Genomic DNA, 20,027 nt, shown 5'->3' on the forward strand with positions numbered 1-20,027 from the left:
AATTGTGTGTAGATAGTGATGGCATAATCTTAGCTTTAAATCTTTTTTAAGTTTCCATGCTCAAAACTGGGTAGGGGTGTCTTGGATCAGTTTAATTTTGGAAACTCAATGATTAAATATGTTGCAATGACAGAGCGCCAGAGTTTAGTGGGACAGTCAGTGAGGTGGAAACTGGTACCAGCTAGTAGTTGTAAGAGGATAATGTCAGGTCTGTTTGACATACCCCACTGTTGCCATTCTTAAGCTCAGATGGGTTGACATTTTAGAATACCAACACTGCATGTTGCTTTATAAGAGCATGCAAGTCACAATATTTCCTTTTTACCCTACACAAATACTAGTAATACTTCCCATCCAGTAAATACCAAGAATGTGTGATTGAGGCCAAAGTTAAAGGGCATTAAATGCAACATTCCTACCACAGAATACCATGAAGAGTTATGCAAATATAAGGTATGGCCAAAAGAGATGCATTCTGTAGTCTGCATAACACACTACAAGTTACTACAAGGTGCAACAAGTTAGGTCAAGCACTGTATGTCCCATTGCTAATGGATAAAAATAGCAGTGGGAAATGGCTTGTTAACAGCGAGTACTTCTGGGCTAAAACAATGACTTTTAAATGCATGAGCGGACTTCATTATTTATTAAAAGAAAGTAGAAAGACTTTGTCTTACAACAGCAAGATCTTGTATATCTTTTCAATCAGACACCACCTGCATTACAACAAACAATAAACAATAATATATTTTTTTAAATTCTTCATTTACATTGCACTGCTATCAAACAGTTCATATATAGTGAGAAGTGCATTCATGTTTTATTTTTATAAAATTATAAAATCATCTTTATATATGTACATACAAACATATGGACGAAAAAAATGCACACTTCTTGCATTTCTTAAAATCCATTTATACCATAGTTGGTAGATCGATGCATGCCAGCACTGCTAGCAAAGCCAAAAAAATAATAAAACTAAAACATTCTTGATATAAATGACCTTAACTGTTCTGACAGGAGATGAGGTGCTTAAATCTGAAGGGTTAGATCTGCCACAATAGCACAATGAAAAGATTTAAGAAGGTCAGGGCCCAGGGCAATCTGTATGGCAGCTGAGCACAGAGTGAAGCTTCTCTCTTAATATGCAGGCACGTGAGTGTATCCGTCTGAATCGCTGCCGTCCCGAATCAAGTCCACGCGGAGGGCGAGCTCCTTGAAGGTTGGCCGAAGACTAGGATCGTTGTCCCAGCATTCCTGCATGATCTCGCACATCTAAAAGAGTTAAAAAGTCAATATTTACCACTCCTGCCTATATGTTCTGATGCACAACTGTCAGGAATTGACGAGGAATTATTTTTGCTACAGTATTTAATACAGTTTCACTTTATCTTAGATTATATTAAATGAGAAGAGATTGTATTTACACCATTATAAATTACTGCAGGATTTCCCAAACGGGGATTTGCAAAACCCCATGATGGTGAGAAAACTGCTCTTTTAATAAAAAGTACACTCCTTACAATGTTACGATGTAACGGTTACTTTCATTATCAGCAACACAATCATATTTTAAAATAAAAGTTGCAGTCATGTTTTAAAAGTAATGTTGGAGTCATAATCCTAACATTGTTCACCCTGTAGTTGGGAAAAGGCAGTGGCTCAGGCTGTTGTAGATTATTGTTTACTGCTTTTGCATAGGTTAAGTTCACTGCCGAACAGACCAGTTGGTAGAGACTTCTTCTAGGTCTTAAAGATGTCGTTTTATGCAGCCTGCAATTATGTCCTCGCACGATGGCCGAAACTCTTAAAATAAAATGTAGAATTTCCCAAAATATTTCCTAAAAATATTTTCAGCAATAAGGGGTACATGTCCCCCACCCCAAGTTACAATGGTTGCTACACCCCTGCTTTGTTACTTATATAAAAAGTTTTTAATTATTGAAAATGTAAATCGTAAAAATTTAATATTTTACAACTGTGACAGTTGATTATAATTATTCAGATAATGATTATTTAGATGTGACGCATGATTATTTGTAGTGCAATTTTAGATTTGAATGCCAACGGTGAAATAAAATAAATAGTAAAAACATTATAAGAAAAAAAATCATAAATGTAATAAGGGTTCATTAAAGTATAACAATAATATGAAAAATGAAGTGTAAAAGAAGTCAATTTAATTATGTTTTGAAAGACTAGCATTACTTAAAATATCAGGGGGTACTTCAAGTGAATAATTTGGGTCAGAGGTTCCCCAAAAAAAGGTGGCGACCCCTGAATTACAGGATGGGAAACCAATTGGTGAATCCAAATCTAATCAAGACAAATGAGCACATTTAATCAACATACAGAAAAGTTTTCTGTATAAAAGTAATTAATTAATCTGTATCAGTATAAACAAAACATACCAAGCAATCAATCACAAAATCTTCTATGCATCTTAACGAAGACATTTTGTAAAATAAATACAAATAATAATAAAACAAACTGTAGTTTATCATAACTTTTTCCATAATATTTAAAAAAAAATGTTGATTGGAGATTGGGTGTATAAATGTCTAAAATGGTCAAATCTGGTCATTGATATTCTGAAACAAAAGTAAATGACACATTCATAGGAAATCAGCTCGGTTAAAACAGAAACTGCTCTCAGCAGGGGCACATTAATACACAGGCTTACACAGGCTAAGCCCAGGGGCCCATAACTCCCATGGGGCATCCGCCACTCCATTTACCCCCATCCATGTTTGCTGGAGGGGCGCGTCTAAACGCTTTCAGTGGCACACGCAGTTCTGTGTTACTGCGCGTGTTCAACACACTGCAGTTTCACCAATTTTGCAATCAAAAAAATACTATGTTGTATAGAAGTGAACTAATAAGATTAGAGATAAACCAGCTCTGAACAGCCAGTCCATTCATGGCTATGTTCATAGTTATTAAATTATTCTGAGGGGATTGATATGTGGTACCTCTGATGGACAGTCCACAGGTTGAGGTAAACGGTTTCCTCTCTTCAACAGCTCAATGAGATGATAGACTATGGTCTGTCCCTGCTTGTCACCTCCCATCATACTCAAGAAAACCTGAGCAGAACAAAAGAATGGATGGGTATTGTAAGACACTCATCAGCAGCAATTCTGTCAGAACAAATTTTTAAAAGGTGGCGTTGACAAGATTTGTGGCCACGCCTTATGTGATTTACACAACCAGAGCAATTAAAATACATTTTTACAGCAACTTAAAAAGGTTGTAAGTTTCACATGACAATTACAGGTGCAAGGAATTCAAACATACAGGGAAAAAAAAAGAGGAAATAACAAAGCAAGCTGTAATACATACTGTAGGTGGGCTACAGAGCTTGTCGCTGTATGTAAAGAGCTCATACAGAACCACTCCAAAACTCCAGATGTCTGATGCTACTGAGAACTTGCTCTCAGTAAGGGACTCAGGTGCATACCTGTCAAAATGTATAACAATTCAACTGCTTGTCATGCATCTATTTTTCTTAACTCCTCATGAATTGACTCAATGTGAGTCCAAAGGTGTGCAGTAATACAAACCATATTACTTTGGAAATCTGGCTAAAAATGTAGAATCTTAAAGAATTTGAACCCTCCTTTATACACGTTGATCTGGTTATAATTGTCTACACGCCAAATTCAAACAAAACAGGATTTTCCTATGTTAAAATACCTACTCCTATCCCAGCTTAATATGCAGACACAACTACAAATAAACCATCTGTAGGATGATTGTTGTCTCTTTTGCGCAACAAAAATGTATCTATCTGTTTTGAGCAGCCCATCCAGCCAACGGCCAATGGCAAAACCAATGGCGTGAGTTTGGGGCGGGACTATCTATTTGTTTGATCAACAGTAAATGGGGGGAGTGTTTGAATACGCTTTTTGAAAACATTGTTTATCTTTGCAATTCTGTTTGATGATGCTAGTGGCGCATAAATTACACATTTCTGCTTTAAGTCAAAGTTCATTTAATGCAGAGGGGCATGATAAAACTTACCAGAATATTGGACTCTCCCCAGGTTCTTTAACCTTGTAGTATTCTTTGTCCTGAGGCAAGACCTTAGTCAGGCCAAAGTCACCGATCTTCACCCGGAACTCGCTCTCCACTAGGATGTTTCGTGTGGCCAGGTCTCTGTGAATGTAACGCTTTGTAGCAAGGTATTCCATGCCCTGTAGAGACACAAGAGTGGAAATTTCAATGCAAAGTGGAAATGAAGAAAGCATGTTGGGATGTAAAAACTAGTGGTACTATGGTACCATTGTTGAGAGTAAAGGGATTAAAAAAGCTTTTTTTAATTAAAAAAGCAGCGCAATGCAAATCTTGTAATCAGATTACATTTACTGACATTCAATTGCTACAATTACATAATTTTAGGTTAATACACCTGACTAAAATAATATTATTTCCCAGAAATATATTTAAAACATGAATGCACCTGATAATGAGTCATTATAGATGAAAGGAAATACTGTTTTAGAAAAAAACATTACTTGTAAGTAACAAATGGTGTAATCTGAATACAATCTAGAGAAGTAATTAGTAATCTGTAGTGATTTCTTTTAGTAACATGTTGAACATTGTATGGTACAAAGTCAATGCTAATTTAGAAATGTGCTTTTTATAGAAAATGTAATACAGACTCAATTCTGTTCTGTTGCCGCTACGATAATATTTGTGTGTACCTATTATGAAAATGACAGTCATCTCCAGGAAGACCAGAAATTTTGTTGGCTTTTGAGTCTTGTAGCCTAGTCTGCAAGCTTGAAATTTCTGCCTTTACCACGCATTTTATTAGTAGCACACAAATGACATGGTTAAGCTTTTCAATGTCCTTAACTGTAGACAGATGATGCCCTGTGCACTCAAACAAATAGATCCACCCTAAACTCACAACTGGTAGAGTCAATCTTACCATGTCAGGCTGGTCAGGATGCACAGCAAATTAGTTTTGCTTTGGTATCTCAACTGGAATTGTGAACTGGTACTAAGATTGACAATGGAAATTTTGGTATCTTGACAACCCTTAAAGCATGCATGTTTGGACAGTAAACACTGAAGAGAAAGAAGAAGCTTACAGATCAAAATAATTAGAGCTGACAGCCTCACACTAACATTACAACAAAAGGAATAGTCCTCATTACCTTGCATATTTGAGAGGCATAATGCACAAGTTTCATGTGGTCAATCCTGTCTCTATTCTTGTTGAGATAGTCTCGTAGACTGCCGTATGGTAGGTATTCCATAATCAGCCGAAGGTTTCTCCTTCCTGAGGAAACAAGTATGCACAAGAATGATCAAGAATTTTCCCTTTTGACCAGCCTTTAGATTAATTTAGAGATCTACTGTATTTCTTACTGGGTTTCAACACTTTTTGACCAATGAACTTTGATGACTTTTCAAGTTGTGTGTAATACCTCAATATGAATTTAAAAAATAATTCACATTCAGATCGAATCACTATTGAATCATTCAGAACAATTTGTGAATCTGTTAGACTGATTTATTGAACTGAATAATTATTTTGAGTCAGTACTCTCATAAATCTGTGACCACTATGGCTTGCAAGCAAGTTTTACTCTACAGAAGAGCAATATCTGGCCAAAGAAACATTGTAGAGAACAGGATAACTAGAAAATGAATTTGGCAATAGAAATTTCGGACTTTTACGTTTTTATCAGAATTAACACTCAATAACACAAACTTCCTTGATATTTCCAGATTTGCCATGACAGTGTGAACCTTGTTCTAAAAAAATGCAGCATACTTGATGACTAGAAGCACACAGAAACTGTATCCTTTTTAATATTATTTTGCACTTATTGTGGAAAATCTATTCAATTCTGCACCGGTTTAGATTAAAGGGTTAGATCACCCAAAAATGAAAATTCTCTCATAATTTACACACCATCATGCCATCCCAGATGTGTATGACCTTCTTTCAACTGCTTTAGACAAACAAAGATTTTTAGAAGAATGTTTCAGCTCTGTAGGTCCTTGCAATACAAGTAAATAGGTGCCAAAATTTTTAAGCTCCAAAATCCACATAAGGGGAACATAAAAGTACCCCAGACGACCCTGGTGGTTAAACCCATTTCCTCAGAAGTGATATGATATGAGTGGGTGAGAAACAGATCAATATTTAAGTACATTGTTGTCATAAATTCTCCTCCATGCCCAGTAGGGGATGATATGCAAGAATTTTGTGAATCACCAAAAACAGGAGGAGAAAGTGAAAGTGAAGGGAAAAAGTGCTTAAATATTGATCGGTTTCACACAACCCTATTATATCACTTCAGAATATATGGATTTACCCACCAGTCGCCTGGAATACTTTTATGTTCCCCTTATGTGGATTTTGGGGCTTCAAAATTTGGGCACCCATTTACTTGTATTGCAAGGACCTACAGAGCTGAAACATTCTTCTAAAAATCTTTGTTTTTGTTCGGGTGAAGAAAGAATGTCATGCACATCTTGGATGGCATGAGAATGAGAGAATTTACATTTTTGGGTAAACTATCCCTTTAATGACACTTTTCACACTAGAGCTTTTGGTGTGGATCAGAGTCAGACTTAGTTTTTTTTGGTGTGAAAGCAATCAAGCCTAATAGTGGAACCAGTATTGTTGACATATAATTTGCCAATTACGCATGCATTTTTCAATGTTAGCAGAGTATTATTAGGTTTAAATAAAAAAGTAGTGTAATGCAAATACTTGTAATCAGATTAGTTACTGATGTTCAATTGTTACAATTACATAATTTGGGTTAATACAACTTACTAAAATAATATTATTTCCCAGGAATAAATTTAAAACATCAATGCACTAGTGGTCGACCGATAAGGGTTTTTCAATGGCCGATGCTGATACCAATATCTAGAAAGCAGGATGGTTGATATAAATTCCAATTAACATTACATTTTAACAATAAATTGGTAGATTTTGACACTGACACAAGCGAAAGTTAAAACTTCTGTCAAACGGCAAACATTGTTAGCAGCCATGGCGATAATCGCAAAATGGCCAAATATCGACTGTTTAATCAGCCTGGCCATTAATATATGTCTATCACTAGAATGCTCCCCATATACATAAGATAAGACATTCTTTGGAGACTTGATAATGGCTTCAATAAAGATTAGAAGTTCAAGTATTTTAGTTTGCAATTGGTTTGTTTATTCTAAGCCTTATTTTTGTGTACAAATTACCACTGTTCATTCCTGTTCATTTCGGTTTATGGCTGTTGATTATTGACATTTTCTATTAATTTATTCTATTGATTTATTGAATTGGGATGTTTGAAATAAATGATAGGTAACAAATATCCTACTCTAAGTCTTCTCTTTGAAATACAATGGTTTGTAATCATAATGTGGCATCATTGCAAAAACTGACACTTCAAAACACCTCAAACCAAAACATTGTTATAAAATGCTAAACTGACAAAAATAGTGATTTTGTAATGTCTTTGCTAATGTCTAAATATACTGTATATAAATGCAGAACTTGTGATAAGATCTAAAAAAATCTGTTTCATGGGAGAAAAGCATAGAGTAGAATGGTGGTGGCGTAGTGGCTAAATCACAGGGCTGTTAATCAGAAGGTCGCTGGTTCGAACCCAAGACCACCACCATTGTGCCCTTGAGCAAGGCACTTAACTCAAGGTTGCTCCGCGGGGATTGTCCCTGTAATAATTGCACTGTAAGTCGCTTTGGATAAAAGCGTCTGCCAAATGCATAAATGTAAATGAGTAGAGGCAACGGTTAATTCCGCATCCACTGATTTTGAGAACGAATTGGCCTGGATTTAAGGATCTATTAAGGGGAATGTGTGTGGATGGATCCTGTAAAATGTTATCTCGGTGTGAGACGTGCAATGCTATGGCTGGAGAGGGAGTGTCAGGGCCGTCTACTTCTGTTCCGCCTAATGATGACGCAGGGGAGAGGGTTTCCATAATCAGTGGATTCCCTGAGGATCTCCCTCTAGAGCAGACACGTGATGAGTCTCTCAAGCACATGTTTGACCAAGTAAGAGTAATTGATGGTCAACACCTAATCAAAGTCCCCTTCAAAAGAATTGGCATGGACATCGTTGGGCCATTAGAAAGGACCGCACATGGGCATCACTTTGTATTAGTTCTGGTGGACTATGCAAAGCGATATCCAGAAGCAGTGACCCTGTGCAACATCTCAGCACATAGTGTTATATCAGCACTGTTGGCACTCTTCAGAATAATCTCCCGAGTGGGGATTCCAAAAGAAATCCTAACTGATCAAGGCACTACCTTTATGTCACAATCATGAATTGTTAGGTATTAAATCGATTCACAGCTTGCATGCAATGTTTAATACCATGCCAGCTTCCATTACTATTTTGGTGGAAACCTAGTTAAAAGTTTATAAAATGTATAAAAATGTACATGTATAATGATGTATAAAAAAAAACAAACTATGTTTTTAAAAACAATATATTTTTTAAACTTTGTAAAACTGAATCTGGTCTGACTTTGTTAAAAATATCTTCAAAATGGTTAACCAAATAAAACAATTTCCTCAAGGAATCACCACAATATATTAAAACATGCTTAGCAGAGTGTGGTAAAAATTGTGTGATTGGCAGGCATGCAAATTCTGTAGAAATATGTGGAAACAGATTTACAGGATATGATGAAATAAATGGGAACTTCCAGTACCTGCACCGTAGCACACACCCTTGTATTTCACAATGTTCTCATGCTGAAGGGATTTGAGGATCTCGATTTCCCGCTCAAAGTCCCGGATGTGCTCAGTGGTGCTGTGTTGCAATTTTTTCACTGCCACAACCTCGCCAGTGTTGTCCTGAAGGGGATCATACCTGCACATTTCCACGCTGCCAAAATTTCCCTACAAACAAGAGATGATTACTGTGGTTAGATAAATGATGGGTGGTGGACCGACAGGTCGCATGCTTCAGAATTTTTCTGTAGGCATTTTTATGAAAGCTTTTCATTAAACAAGCAATAAATATTTGAAAGAGCAATGCTGCCATTTTATAAAGCTATCATGTTGTAATGTTTTCAGAGTTTAAAGAAATTGTGTTATATTTGGTAAAGTATGTTGTCACTTCTGACCTCAAGAATAACATCGATCATCATCATCATCTAAATGTAGAAATGAAGTGCTACTCAAATTCAAATTGGGAACATAAAGCAATTAAACAGAACTTTTTTTTTTTTTTTAAACAGTATAAAAGGTTGTCCTACAGGGTAGGGATGACAAGTATACCTGCTAGATTGAGCACCAAAGATTTTTTTTTTTAACTAATTGTAACTTGACACAATTTTTAAAACCTGATGCTTATGCTGCAAACTAAAACAAACAAAAACATCTACCAAAAACTTCTGTAACTAGACTTTTGCACATAAACCAACCATTTCAAAATATTGGAAGATAAATATATTTTAATCCCACCCCAAGTATTCAGTATTCGGCTGCTTTATCAAAAAGATCAAATGAATATACCTACTACAGGACAGTTATTCAAAAATTATTCTTAGCTACCTTGCCCAGCTGCTGCAGGAAAATTAGATGTCTCTCCTCAAACTGAACTGGCTCCGCATTCTCAAAAACTCCAGTACTGAATCCAGATGCTGCTGCTCTGCTGGGCAGTATGTCACTCTCCTTCACAATCTCATAATCTGACAATGCATTTAATCAAGGAGTTAAAAAGTGAAAATAAAGTGAGACATGTCAAAATGCCAGTGTGTATATCTGTGTGTGTGTGTGTGTGTGATTAACCTGGACAGAAAAGACTGTTGAGGTCTCGTATAACAGCTCTGAATGAAGGTCTGAATGTTGGCTCATAGTCCATGCAACTGTTGATCAGGTTAGCGAGCTCAGTCCACTTAGGAGCGTGAAGTTGATGGCGGTTTTCATAAAATAATTGTTTCTAAAAATAGGAACATAAATATTGCTCTTCAAAAAGCAAACACTTTGAAGATATTTGATATTAATTCCAAATTATAAAAAAAGATGAATTTGCAAGACTATGGAACTAATACTTGCAACACAAGGTGAAGATTGCTTGCATTACAATGTGACGTTATGGTTCTTTCATTAATGCAATTTCTAACTTCAAACCGTTTTTGGTGGCATTTATATGTATCAGTATAAGGAGGACACAGGTTCTAGGTATTGCCCTACCTTGGAATTGTCCATATTGGCGAGTGGCTTTTCCCCTCCGCTGCATATCTCCCATAAAGTTGTACCAAAGCTCCACTTGTCTGTGGCAAGACTGAGGTTTTTGGGGTCTACGATGCATTCAGGGGGCACCCATGGGATTCGCTCCACAAGAACTAGGAGAACATTTACAGTTTAGTGCCAAAAGGACAAAAAGACTTACTGACAAAACTTGAAGGCCAATATATTTGATAATATTAAAAAATTAATAATCTGTTCTCAAATGAGACTGTATTTGTACCATAGCAACAAACCTTCACACTTTAACATGGAAAATTCTGCCCTCTACTGGTCAAGGCACCAGTAGAGTAAATAGTGCTCAAATAATTCAAGCTAGTAATTTCATGGATTTACATTCTACTTCATAGTAATCTCCACTTTAAAAACATACTGTTATTATACAGACATGGTTTGGTTTGTTTTCACTCCCAAAATCCTTGAAACCAAGACCAACATTTCTAACTGTAACTCCTCCTTGAGCTTTCAAGCAACATCCACCAAAATTAGCATTGATCTTCAGGCTTTTCTGACTCTGGTATAGACTCGACTGTTCTAAATGATAAAAATTAAGGTTTTCACACAGCGGGTGATCAAAAATCCCCCAAAATCCCACTGATCGTAACATTCAAATGGGCCAAGACTATTCAGACTCCCACTGTCAAATTCTTTCAAAATGTAACTGCAAACAAGGCCTTTAATCTGCTTCAACTGTCTCTCTCTCTCAATTTATTGCCTAATCTTCCTTCCTTCCTTTACTGTCTGTAAATAGTGTTAAACTTAAACTTTTTGACAAGGCCTTGTCAAGCAAACATCAAAGTTTGTCTTGCCAAACTAAACCTATATAGACTGGATTACTCTTGTATATCTCTAATTGTTTAAATTTGTTTTGAAGCATATTGAGGTATTTTGTCTTCCCTCTTAGCAGTTATTTAACATGCATCCAACAATAGAACAGCAATAAAAATAGAAGCTATGTAGTTTGACTACTTTTGACTCAAAATGAAAGAAACCTCTGTAACTTTTCATTTAAAATTGCACACATACACGCACGCGCACACAAAATCACACGCGACTCGTCAAACATTTCACCTGGTAGTACAAATAAAACAGCTGGAAATTCACACAAGTTCCTAACAGCATTCACACCCTTTACTCACTCTCTCTGGGCAGCACTGTGATGCTGATGCCAGGGTCACTCAGTTTGATGAATGGAAGGTTTCCCAATGTTCTGTCCTCCTCTCTTATCAAAAGGATATTTTTCGCACAAACATTCCCATGAGCCAGATTCTTCTCCTCCTGGGTGTAAAAAAAATAAATAAACATCAGCCCATCAGCTATTCCCCCCAAAACATTGTTCTCCTAAGTCATTCCTGAATTGTTGTGTTTCTTACCAAGAAGAGCATAGCCCAGGCAAGCTGCTTGGCCACCTCCAGCTTCCACAGGATATTGACTGATATGGAGTTCTTGTTTTTCTTCAGGTATGTGTCTAAAGATCCAAATTTCACATATTCCTGTACCATGATATCTAAGATTAAAAAAAACAAATACAAGCTCAGGTATTTGGTAGCATCGCAGATCAGTAAACCAGAAAGGTGTGTTATTTTGGTCACATGTTACTCACTCTCGTCCCCACACACACAGATGCCATACGTCAACAATAGATGCTTGTGTGTGAGCTGGCTCATCATACTGGCAGCTTCAAAGAATGACTTGGATGAAAAACAATAATAAAGTTGCATAAGAAACACCTTTAAATGTCTATTAAAGTGTTTTCAGAACCACTTTTTATTATACATATCAACATGTCAACCGCTGATGTAACATTCTACACGATTGAGTTAATTCAAAGGAAAGGGGATGGTTAAGATCAGGGTATCCCAAATGGGGTTTTTCAAACTCCTATGGGTTCATGATGAAACAGAGATAGATATCAAACCTAAAATAAATAGAATAAAATGTCAATGTTCTCAACATATAAATGTATACAATAAAACAAAAATAGTACTTATTTATAAACACAACCGTATGTAAATTTGTGATGCAAAATGTATTATAGCTATTTAGTGAAAGGTTAAACAGATAGTTCACCCAAAAATGAAAGTTCTCTCATCATTTGCTCACCCTCATGCACAAGATGTGTATGAATTTCTTTCTTCAGTGAATGGTGATCAGATCTTTGTAGCTCCAAAAATCACATAAAGGAAACATAGAAGACACCAGTATTAAAAATCCATATTTTCAGAAGCGATATAAGTGTGAGTGAGAAACAGAACAATAAGTCCTTTTTACTCCAAATCTCCACTTTCACTTTCAGATGTAAAAGTTAAAGTGGACATTTTAGAGTAATAAATAACTTATAGTTTCTGTTTCTCACCCACTCCGATTATATTGTTTCTGAGGATATGGATTTAAACACTGAAATCATATAAATTACTTTTATGTGATTCAATTGCATTGTATGGACCTACAGAGCTGAGATATTCTTCTAAAAATCTTCACTTGTGTTCTGCAGAAGAAAGTCATATACATCTGGGAGGGCATGGGGGTGAGTACATGATGAGAGAATTTTAATTGGTGGGTAAACTATTCTGAAATGTAATCTATTTCTTACCTCAGAGTAATTTCTGTGTGCCTTGTCCAAGACTTTGACGATGACCTCAGTCTTATGAGTCTCTCCATAGTCTCCCTGTTCCCTACGAATTCCTTTAAAGATCATGGTAAATGTTCCCTGACCCTGACTCGCACCCTGGAAACAACATCAAACAGCACATCATCATATGGATTGCCATACAACACAGTTTAAAAAAAAAAAATACAATTATGGGACGATCCCTTGACTCCCTTAAACTATAAAAAAAAATACTGGATGCTTACAAGATCAAGGTCTTCTTTCTTGATTTTGTGAAACACCATTTGACTGATGTTGTGTCTCTGCAGTGAAGAGGAGAGGGGAACATCCAAACCCCGATGACTTCGACACACCAACAAACTCGACTTCTCTAATTACATTGAGAACACAGCATAAAACAAAGACTGTTAAATCAGGATAATAAATTCACAATAATATGCCTTCTCAGTTAATCTAACAAAACTGTCTTTAAACAGATTAATATTTAGTATATGATTTGTTAATTGTGCAGTTATGCTGCACAGAGCAGAATTACATGTGCTGTACTGACCTTTGGCCTTTGGAGGACAGCACCTGCTGAACTGAAAGATAACGGAGTCTGATTTCACAGTTTCCTTTTGGTAACATTTGAGTAGTTCTTGCAAGCTTCTGAAATTCCTTTTGGTTCCACTAAGATTGTAGTCTCCACTCTCAGACCTGGTGATCAGACAGTGCTTGTACTCTACATCCTCGTACGCCTGATGGAAAGAAATTAAAATGAGGCTGTGAGAATGTAATTGTGGTGTTGAGATTTACTGGTCACAAACTTGTGAGATGCCCTTCAGAAATTATCTAATTATTTGAACATGCTATTAGGAGTAAAAATATTGATTTAAATTGGACCTAAAATGTCACTTTGTAAGAATGATATTTGTTTTACATACCCCAACTGCAAGAGTCAGGAAGTATTTGTTGAAGTCTTTGGGGCTGCACCGTAGCACAAAGAGACCCCTCTGATTTCCTGCCTTGCGCAATTTACTGATTGCAAACTCCATTCTGTGGACGTACAACAAAGAGAACAACAATGGTTGGCTGCAGAAGACAGTGGAATGTAAATTTGCTGAGAATTGGATTGGATTGTATTCTAGTTATAAAAATTGAAAGAAGGGCCAAAACATAGGCTCTGGATGCATACTTCTGAGAAATAATGCGAAACCTATGTTCAACAGCATGTTATTCGTAAGTACTTCCTGTTGTGCTTACGATATTGGCCCGTGGCAGTAGCTCTCAATTGCCTCTAGCAGATGGGGTGGGGCAACATCCTTGCAGAGGTAGTGATGGCCATCTGTGGTCAGTCTGTAGTAACCATCGATAAGAGATACAAATGACAACGCCTCTATCGAGGTGGAGAACACCAGCTCCTGATTTAAAAACAAAACATTAGACAACCCATGTCAGTGCTTGATCTGTTTGTGCTCACTGATTATCACAACAGAAATAAATCAACATGTTGGATGAGTTCAAAAGAACTGAACAAATAAAAAAAAAGTGAAATGTGTCATTTCTGTACCACTAGCATCACCAAACGGAATTGCAAAAAAAAAAAATAATAACTTTCCCATATGGCAATGGTCAGTCAAGCAGATAGCCCCGCCCCAAACTCTGATCTTTGATTGAGCCAATGTTGCAATGTGGGATGCTCAAACAAACAAAGTGATGTTTTGATAGCATCCCAGTGTTTACTCTTTTCATAGAAATCAACCTATAAATGGCTTACTTGTCTATACACATTAAGCTGGAATAGGAGAAATTATTTAAGAGGGATAGTTCACCCAAAAATGTAAGTTCCCTCAATATATACTCACCCTCACGATATCCCAGGTGTGTATGACTTTCTTTCTTCACCAGAACACATTTGAAGAAAAATCGAAAATATTTTAGCTCTAGTAGGTACTTAAAATGCAAGTGAATGGAGATTTCTCTTTTGAACATCCAAATATCACAGACAGTCAACATAAACGTCATCCATACAACACCAGCAGTTAATGTCTTCTAAGATGACACGATTTCTTTTGGTGTGAAGATAAATATGAATGTACTTTTTGAAACTCTTAATCATGCTTCAGGTCAGCTGTACGTGCATGTGATGTAATCGCATTGGCATTTGAAACACATGAGAACTGATGCAAGTGCGTCACAGCCGAAAGAGCAGCACTGTTTACAAGTGAGGAGGAATGCTGTACAGTATCTTTGTTGATTTTGCTTCATCCGTTTCTTTACTCACACTTGTTCGTTTGTGTGCTTATCCTGGATGTCTCAACCGAGTGGAGAATGTGAGATTATGTTGGTATCATGGCAACGCGAATACATCACTCGAGAGACCTTGGAATCCACCCTCTTGTGAAGCATACCCTCACATTGGATTATAGTTAAAAAGTACCTAAATATTGATCGTTTCACTTAAGAAAACTTTCAATTAACCACTGGATGACGTTTATGTTGACTGTCTGGGATTTGTGGAGGTTCAAAAGAGAAATCTCCATTCACTTGCATTTTAAGAACCTACTTCGATTTTTCTTCAAATGTGTTCTGGTGAAGAAAGAAAGTCATACAGACCTGGGATATCATGAGGGTGAGTAAATAATGAGAGAATTTTCATTTTTGGGTGAACTATCCCTTTAACATCGCAAAAAGTTCAGTCTACAGACTTACTAGCGTTTTGCCATCCTGTCTGTTGATTGAGACTATTCGGCTCGTGTTGGTTCCCTCTTTGCTGGCTTGTCTGATACTGATATCGACCACTTCTGCAAAATCACAATATGTCTGCAGGTCCTTGTGAGAAAATTCAAATGTCAGTGAGGAAGATTTCACAAGCAGAGAAAAAAAAAAATCCCCTTTTCATTAAAACACCAGTACAGAAAATTTTATAAAATACATTTAATAAAAAAACAGTGCTTGCAAGGCAGCAAAAAGAATACTGATAAAGTTTTAGGTTAAGAGTAGCTTTTAGGCTATGGTTGAATATAACTGAAATTTTGCATCAAAGCTTCTTTGCTATTGACATGAGAATCAGCATGTGTCTTGATTTCTGTAGACCAGGGGTGCCCAATACGTCGATCGCGATCTACCAGTCGATCGCAAAGGCAATGCTGGTAGATCGCACAAAATTTAAATGCATTTCGTTAAATTTTAATACAAATAAATATTATGTTTTTCCATATTTTAGTTTCTGTCTGACTTGAACTTGACGAGTACATTTTGACCAGGCGAGATTGTTTATTCAGTTGCCATGACAACTAGGTTCGCACCTTCCAAGGGCTTCTGAGAACAGAGCGTGAAATTGCGATGCTAGCAGTTTTTGAGGCTAGATACCAGCAGCTAATGCCCGGATTATACAAAACTGTCTGATTCAATTCAGTGGAAGTCATCAGAATAAGTTAAATGTCCTGGCTATTTTTTTTATATTGTGCTGTAGGTGTTTTGGGTTTAGAGTTAAAATTGAATGATATCAACATTGAACATTATTATATATTTTTAATTAATTAATTAGAAGATGAATTCCATGTAGGGATAAATGCAGTAGTCCCAAGCATTTAAAAAAAAAAAAAAAAAAAAAAAGTTTTTTTTAGTTGGTAGATCGTATTGAGTTGGTCATTTAAAAGTAGATCATCACGTAAAAAAGTGTGTGCACCCCTGCTCTAGACACTGCACGAGAATAAACACTATGAAATGCCATCTTTGCAGTGCAAGTTGGCTATAGATTGTAGAACAGATGCAAGACAAAACGACCAATCGCAATTCAGTACGTAAATAATAAAATGACGCAATCTCTGCTGGTTAAAATTTTTATATATATTTAAATGTGCTAACAAAAGTCATTGAGAGATTTCCAAACTCCAATTTTAAACACCAATAAAGTGCACCCTTGCTAGTACTTTTATAATAAAAAGTAAGAGGAATTTCAACATAGTGTACCAGTGCAAGCACTAAAACTAGAAGCAATAATAAAACCGTTCCTCAGAGTTGCAAACATCAAATCTAAAAACAGGGTTAGTAAATCCTTATTAAAATGCTAGCCTGACAGTAGACATGCTTCCTAATCTAAAGACGGATCTGTTTCATCTGAAGTGAGTGCAGGCTCCAAGAACAAACACACTCTCACAAAACATTTGTAAAGTCAAAATGGTTTAAACATTTACTCATGTCCCTGAAATGGATTTGCTCCCAGAATCTCTTCAATCACACTAAATGAAAACTTGCTTTATATACCTGCATGGCTCTTAGATCAAACTCTAAAACAAGTGATTTGAAAGATTTTGAAGTACCCTGCTGAAGAAAAAAAAAAAAAAAAAACAGCCCAAGCGACTATCCCAGTCTGGATTTAGGCACTTTTCAACAAGTCAGGCTGGGAGACCAGCTGAAACCATCTAAGACCAGCCGGGTATCCATGACTTTGAAATACAAATTGTTTTACTTGCAGCGGTTAAAATCAAACAATAGCTCTTACAAAGAGTGAAATTCCTTACCTCAGACTGTGTGTCTTTTTGTCGTTCTCGACACCACTGGATACCGTGGTCTGCAGAGACGATGATGGTGACCTGCTCGGCTGAGGGCTCTTTGACCTGGAAGCATTCGGTGTAGAAGCCAGAGTCCAGAGACTCCAGGCTGATCAGGTATTTGAGCTTTAGGTCTCGTGCTGAGGCTCGGCACTGGCTGAGCTGCTGGATGACTTTCCGAAAGCGATAGCGGATACGTTTCCGTGTGATGAAGTGATAGTCCTGGATACATTCCCTCATGTATTTAGGAAGGAAGGACTTGTAACTGCAAATAAAACAGATAATGAGAGAGACATATTTCAATATTAAATATTGTTTTGGCAAGAGTAATCCAAGATGTCCCATTGTTCTATGAATATCAACCTATATTTCAGTGAATAAAACCAAATGTACAGTAGTTAAACTTGGAGTTGTTTACACTAGCAATTAAAGCATCATGGTATGATGTATGATGTTTTTCTGGACATGGTAATGTCATGTTTTTTGGACGTACCATGGTAGCAACTGGTATTCTGTAGACAACCTTGGGTTAACCATGTAAAAACCATAATAAATTAATATGGTAATCATTCAGTACCATGATATACATGAACCAATCATGGTGTTTAAGTTTTTAAGTGTATCTAAGTGGTATTTGCACCGCTGGAATTTTTTCCTTTATAAGGGTGTATATTTTCATCCAGGAAATCTTTTAATACACAGCATGTGGTAACACTTTACAATAAGGTTACATTTGTTAAAATTACAACAACATTAGTTAACACAAACTAACAATGAACAATATTTTTACAGCATTTATTGAATCATGGTTCATTTAAATTTTAACATTACTAATCAAATCAAAAGTAATAAAAAGTTGTATTTGTTAATATGAGTTAATTAATAATGAATACACCATGAACTAACAAGAACAAACAATGAACAATTGTATTTCTAAGATTCATAAATGCGGTAAAAAACAAATAAATGATAACTAATGCGTTAGCAAATGTTAACGAATGGAACCTTATTGTAAAGTGTTACCCAGGGTGTTTAACACCGTGTTTATGTTATATTACTAGTTAAATTAATCCACTGAAATTGTCAACATGGTGTTTTAACTCATAAAAAGATATGTCTAGAAAAGAATATTATAAGATAACTTGAATTTTAGATAATGGATCAAACACCAAAGGAATTCAATTTGGGGGGATTGTTAGTCCCTACATTTCAAAATACCTGGCCCTGGTTCATTTCAGACCCTGATGTTTACTGTCGGATACCATCACTGTACCATGTCACCATCACAGTACTTTTTTATAAGGGTAAACAAAATGAAATTAGACTGTGGTTTGGGATTAGAAGATGCTTAAGGGCAATTAAAGGACCCAAAGAAACCTGAAAAGATTACAGGGGCAAATAGGCCAATAACTCATATAACTGGAGATATATACCTTATTCACACCAGTATCATATTTGATTTTGAATGACAACGAGGCTGTGAGGGATTGACTTACAGTCTCTTCAATGGTCTGTACTGCAGTTTAAAGTGTTTTTGGATCGCTTCGCAGATAAAACATTGATAAAATATCTGTCCAAGAACATTCAGTATACAAAGAACTCTAGACAACATGAGTTATGGAAAATCAGATGTGAACTAGTAGCTTTATACAGCTTTATACTGTTTGTGCCAATGAAAAGATGGTAAGTCTATCCGTCACAGCCTCATTGTTAGTCCCATTAAAAATCAAAGATGGTGTTAGCGTGAATAAGGTCTAATAAAACTATTTTTGAGGACTAATAATCAGGCAGATTTTTGGATTACTGTTAGTACCTAATGTCATAATAGATGTCCAGTGGGGAACACTGTCTCTCTTTGGCGGTCCTCATCATGTCCAGCACAGCCATGCCAAGGCACTCCTCCTGAGTCTCATGGTCATTGGATAACTTCACCCAGCCATTTACAAAGTCACTCCTCCACTAAACACAAAAGGAAAAAAAAAACAAATCACATTATTATGCCTGTAGAAGAACACTTTTTCAACCCCAGGTTAAGGTAATTTTTTTTCACTAGTCATTTTCAAAGAGCTTTAATATAATTTTTAAACTTGGGTTTGAAGCCCTGCTCTAGTGCAGTTTAGCACCCAAATTGCAATGACAAAAGTTTTAGAGATTGGTCACAGTGGTCAACTTGTTGTCCAATAAACAACTAGCTGATTATTGAGGTTTACTAGTTTATCTAGATTCTTTCTTATTTACAGTACTGTGCATAATTTCTGGCAGTTATGAAACATTTTGTATAATGAGGATGCTTTCAAAATAATGCTATGAATATGTTTTCTTTATTAACATAAATGTAAACATAAAAACACACAACATCAATATTTGGTGCAACCAAATGGCTTTAAAATAGCACCAATTCTCTTAGGTATACTTGTGCAGTTTTTCAAGGTTGCTGGCAGATATGTTGTTCCAAACATCTTGGAGAACTTGCCACAGTTCTATGTATTCAGGCTGACTCAGTTGCTTCAGTCTCTTGCTGTAATCAAAGACTAACTCAATGATATTGAGATCTGGGCAGTAGAGTAGTCTAGCACGTATGCAAGCATACCCCATAATGAGTGATACGTATGGTGCCAGAA

General features: G+C 36.3%; 1 protein-coding gene across 1 annotated transcript in view; it reads right to left on the reverse strand.

The window, feature by feature from the left end:
• Nucleotides 1–634: 634 nt before the first annotated feature.
• The window catches only part of jak2b (Janus kinase 2b), a 41,465-nt gene continuing 22,072 nt past the window's right edge, over nt 635–20,027 (reverse strand). Inside the window, exons 5-24 of the mRNA XM_052122674.1 lie at nt 19,220–19,365; nt 17,377–17,671; nt 15,563–15,682; nt 14,114–14,271; nt 13,795–13,906; nt 13,422–13,608; nt 13,117–13,241; nt 12,854–12,988; nt 11,864–11,951; nt 11,634–11,767; nt 11,400–11,538; nt 10,207–10,358; nt 9,802–9,952; nt 9,565–9,701; nt 8,718–8,907; nt 5,169–5,293; nt 4,024–4,196; nt 3,343–3,460; nt 2,973–3,086; nt 635–1,275 (exon numbers count right to left, since the gene is read on the reverse strand). Coding sequence (XP_051978634.1) covers nt 1,141–1,275; nt 2,973–3,086; nt 3,343–3,460; nt 4,024–4,196; nt 5,169–5,293; nt 8,718–8,907; nt 9,565–9,701; nt 9,802–9,952; nt 10,207–10,358; nt 11,400–11,538; nt 11,634–11,767; nt 11,864–11,951; nt 12,854–12,988; nt 13,117–13,241; nt 13,422–13,608; nt 13,795–13,906; nt 14,114–14,271; nt 15,563–15,682; nt 17,377–17,671; nt 19,220–19,365 — 2,934 coding nt within the window. The 3' untranslated portion in view covers nt 635–1,140. The remainder of the gene's footprint in view (nt 1,276–2,972; nt 3,087–3,342; nt 3,461–4,023; nt 4,197–5,168; nt 5,294–8,717; nt 8,908–9,564; nt 9,702–9,801; nt 9,953–10,206; nt 10,359–11,399; nt 11,539–11,633; nt 11,768–11,863; nt 11,952–12,853; nt 12,989–13,116; nt 13,242–13,421; nt 13,609–13,794; nt 13,907–14,113; nt 14,272–15,562; nt 15,683–17,376; nt 17,672–19,219; nt 19,366–20,027) is intronic.

Source organism: Xyrauchen texanus, chromosome 4 (assembly GCF_025860055.1).
Source record: "Xyrauchen texanus isolate HMW12.3.18 chromosome 4, RBS_HiC_50CHRs, whole genome shotgun sequence".
NCBI classification, from domain to species: Eukaryota; Metazoa; Chordata; class Actinopteri; order Cypriniformes; family Catostomidae; genus Xyrauchen; species Xyrauchen texanus.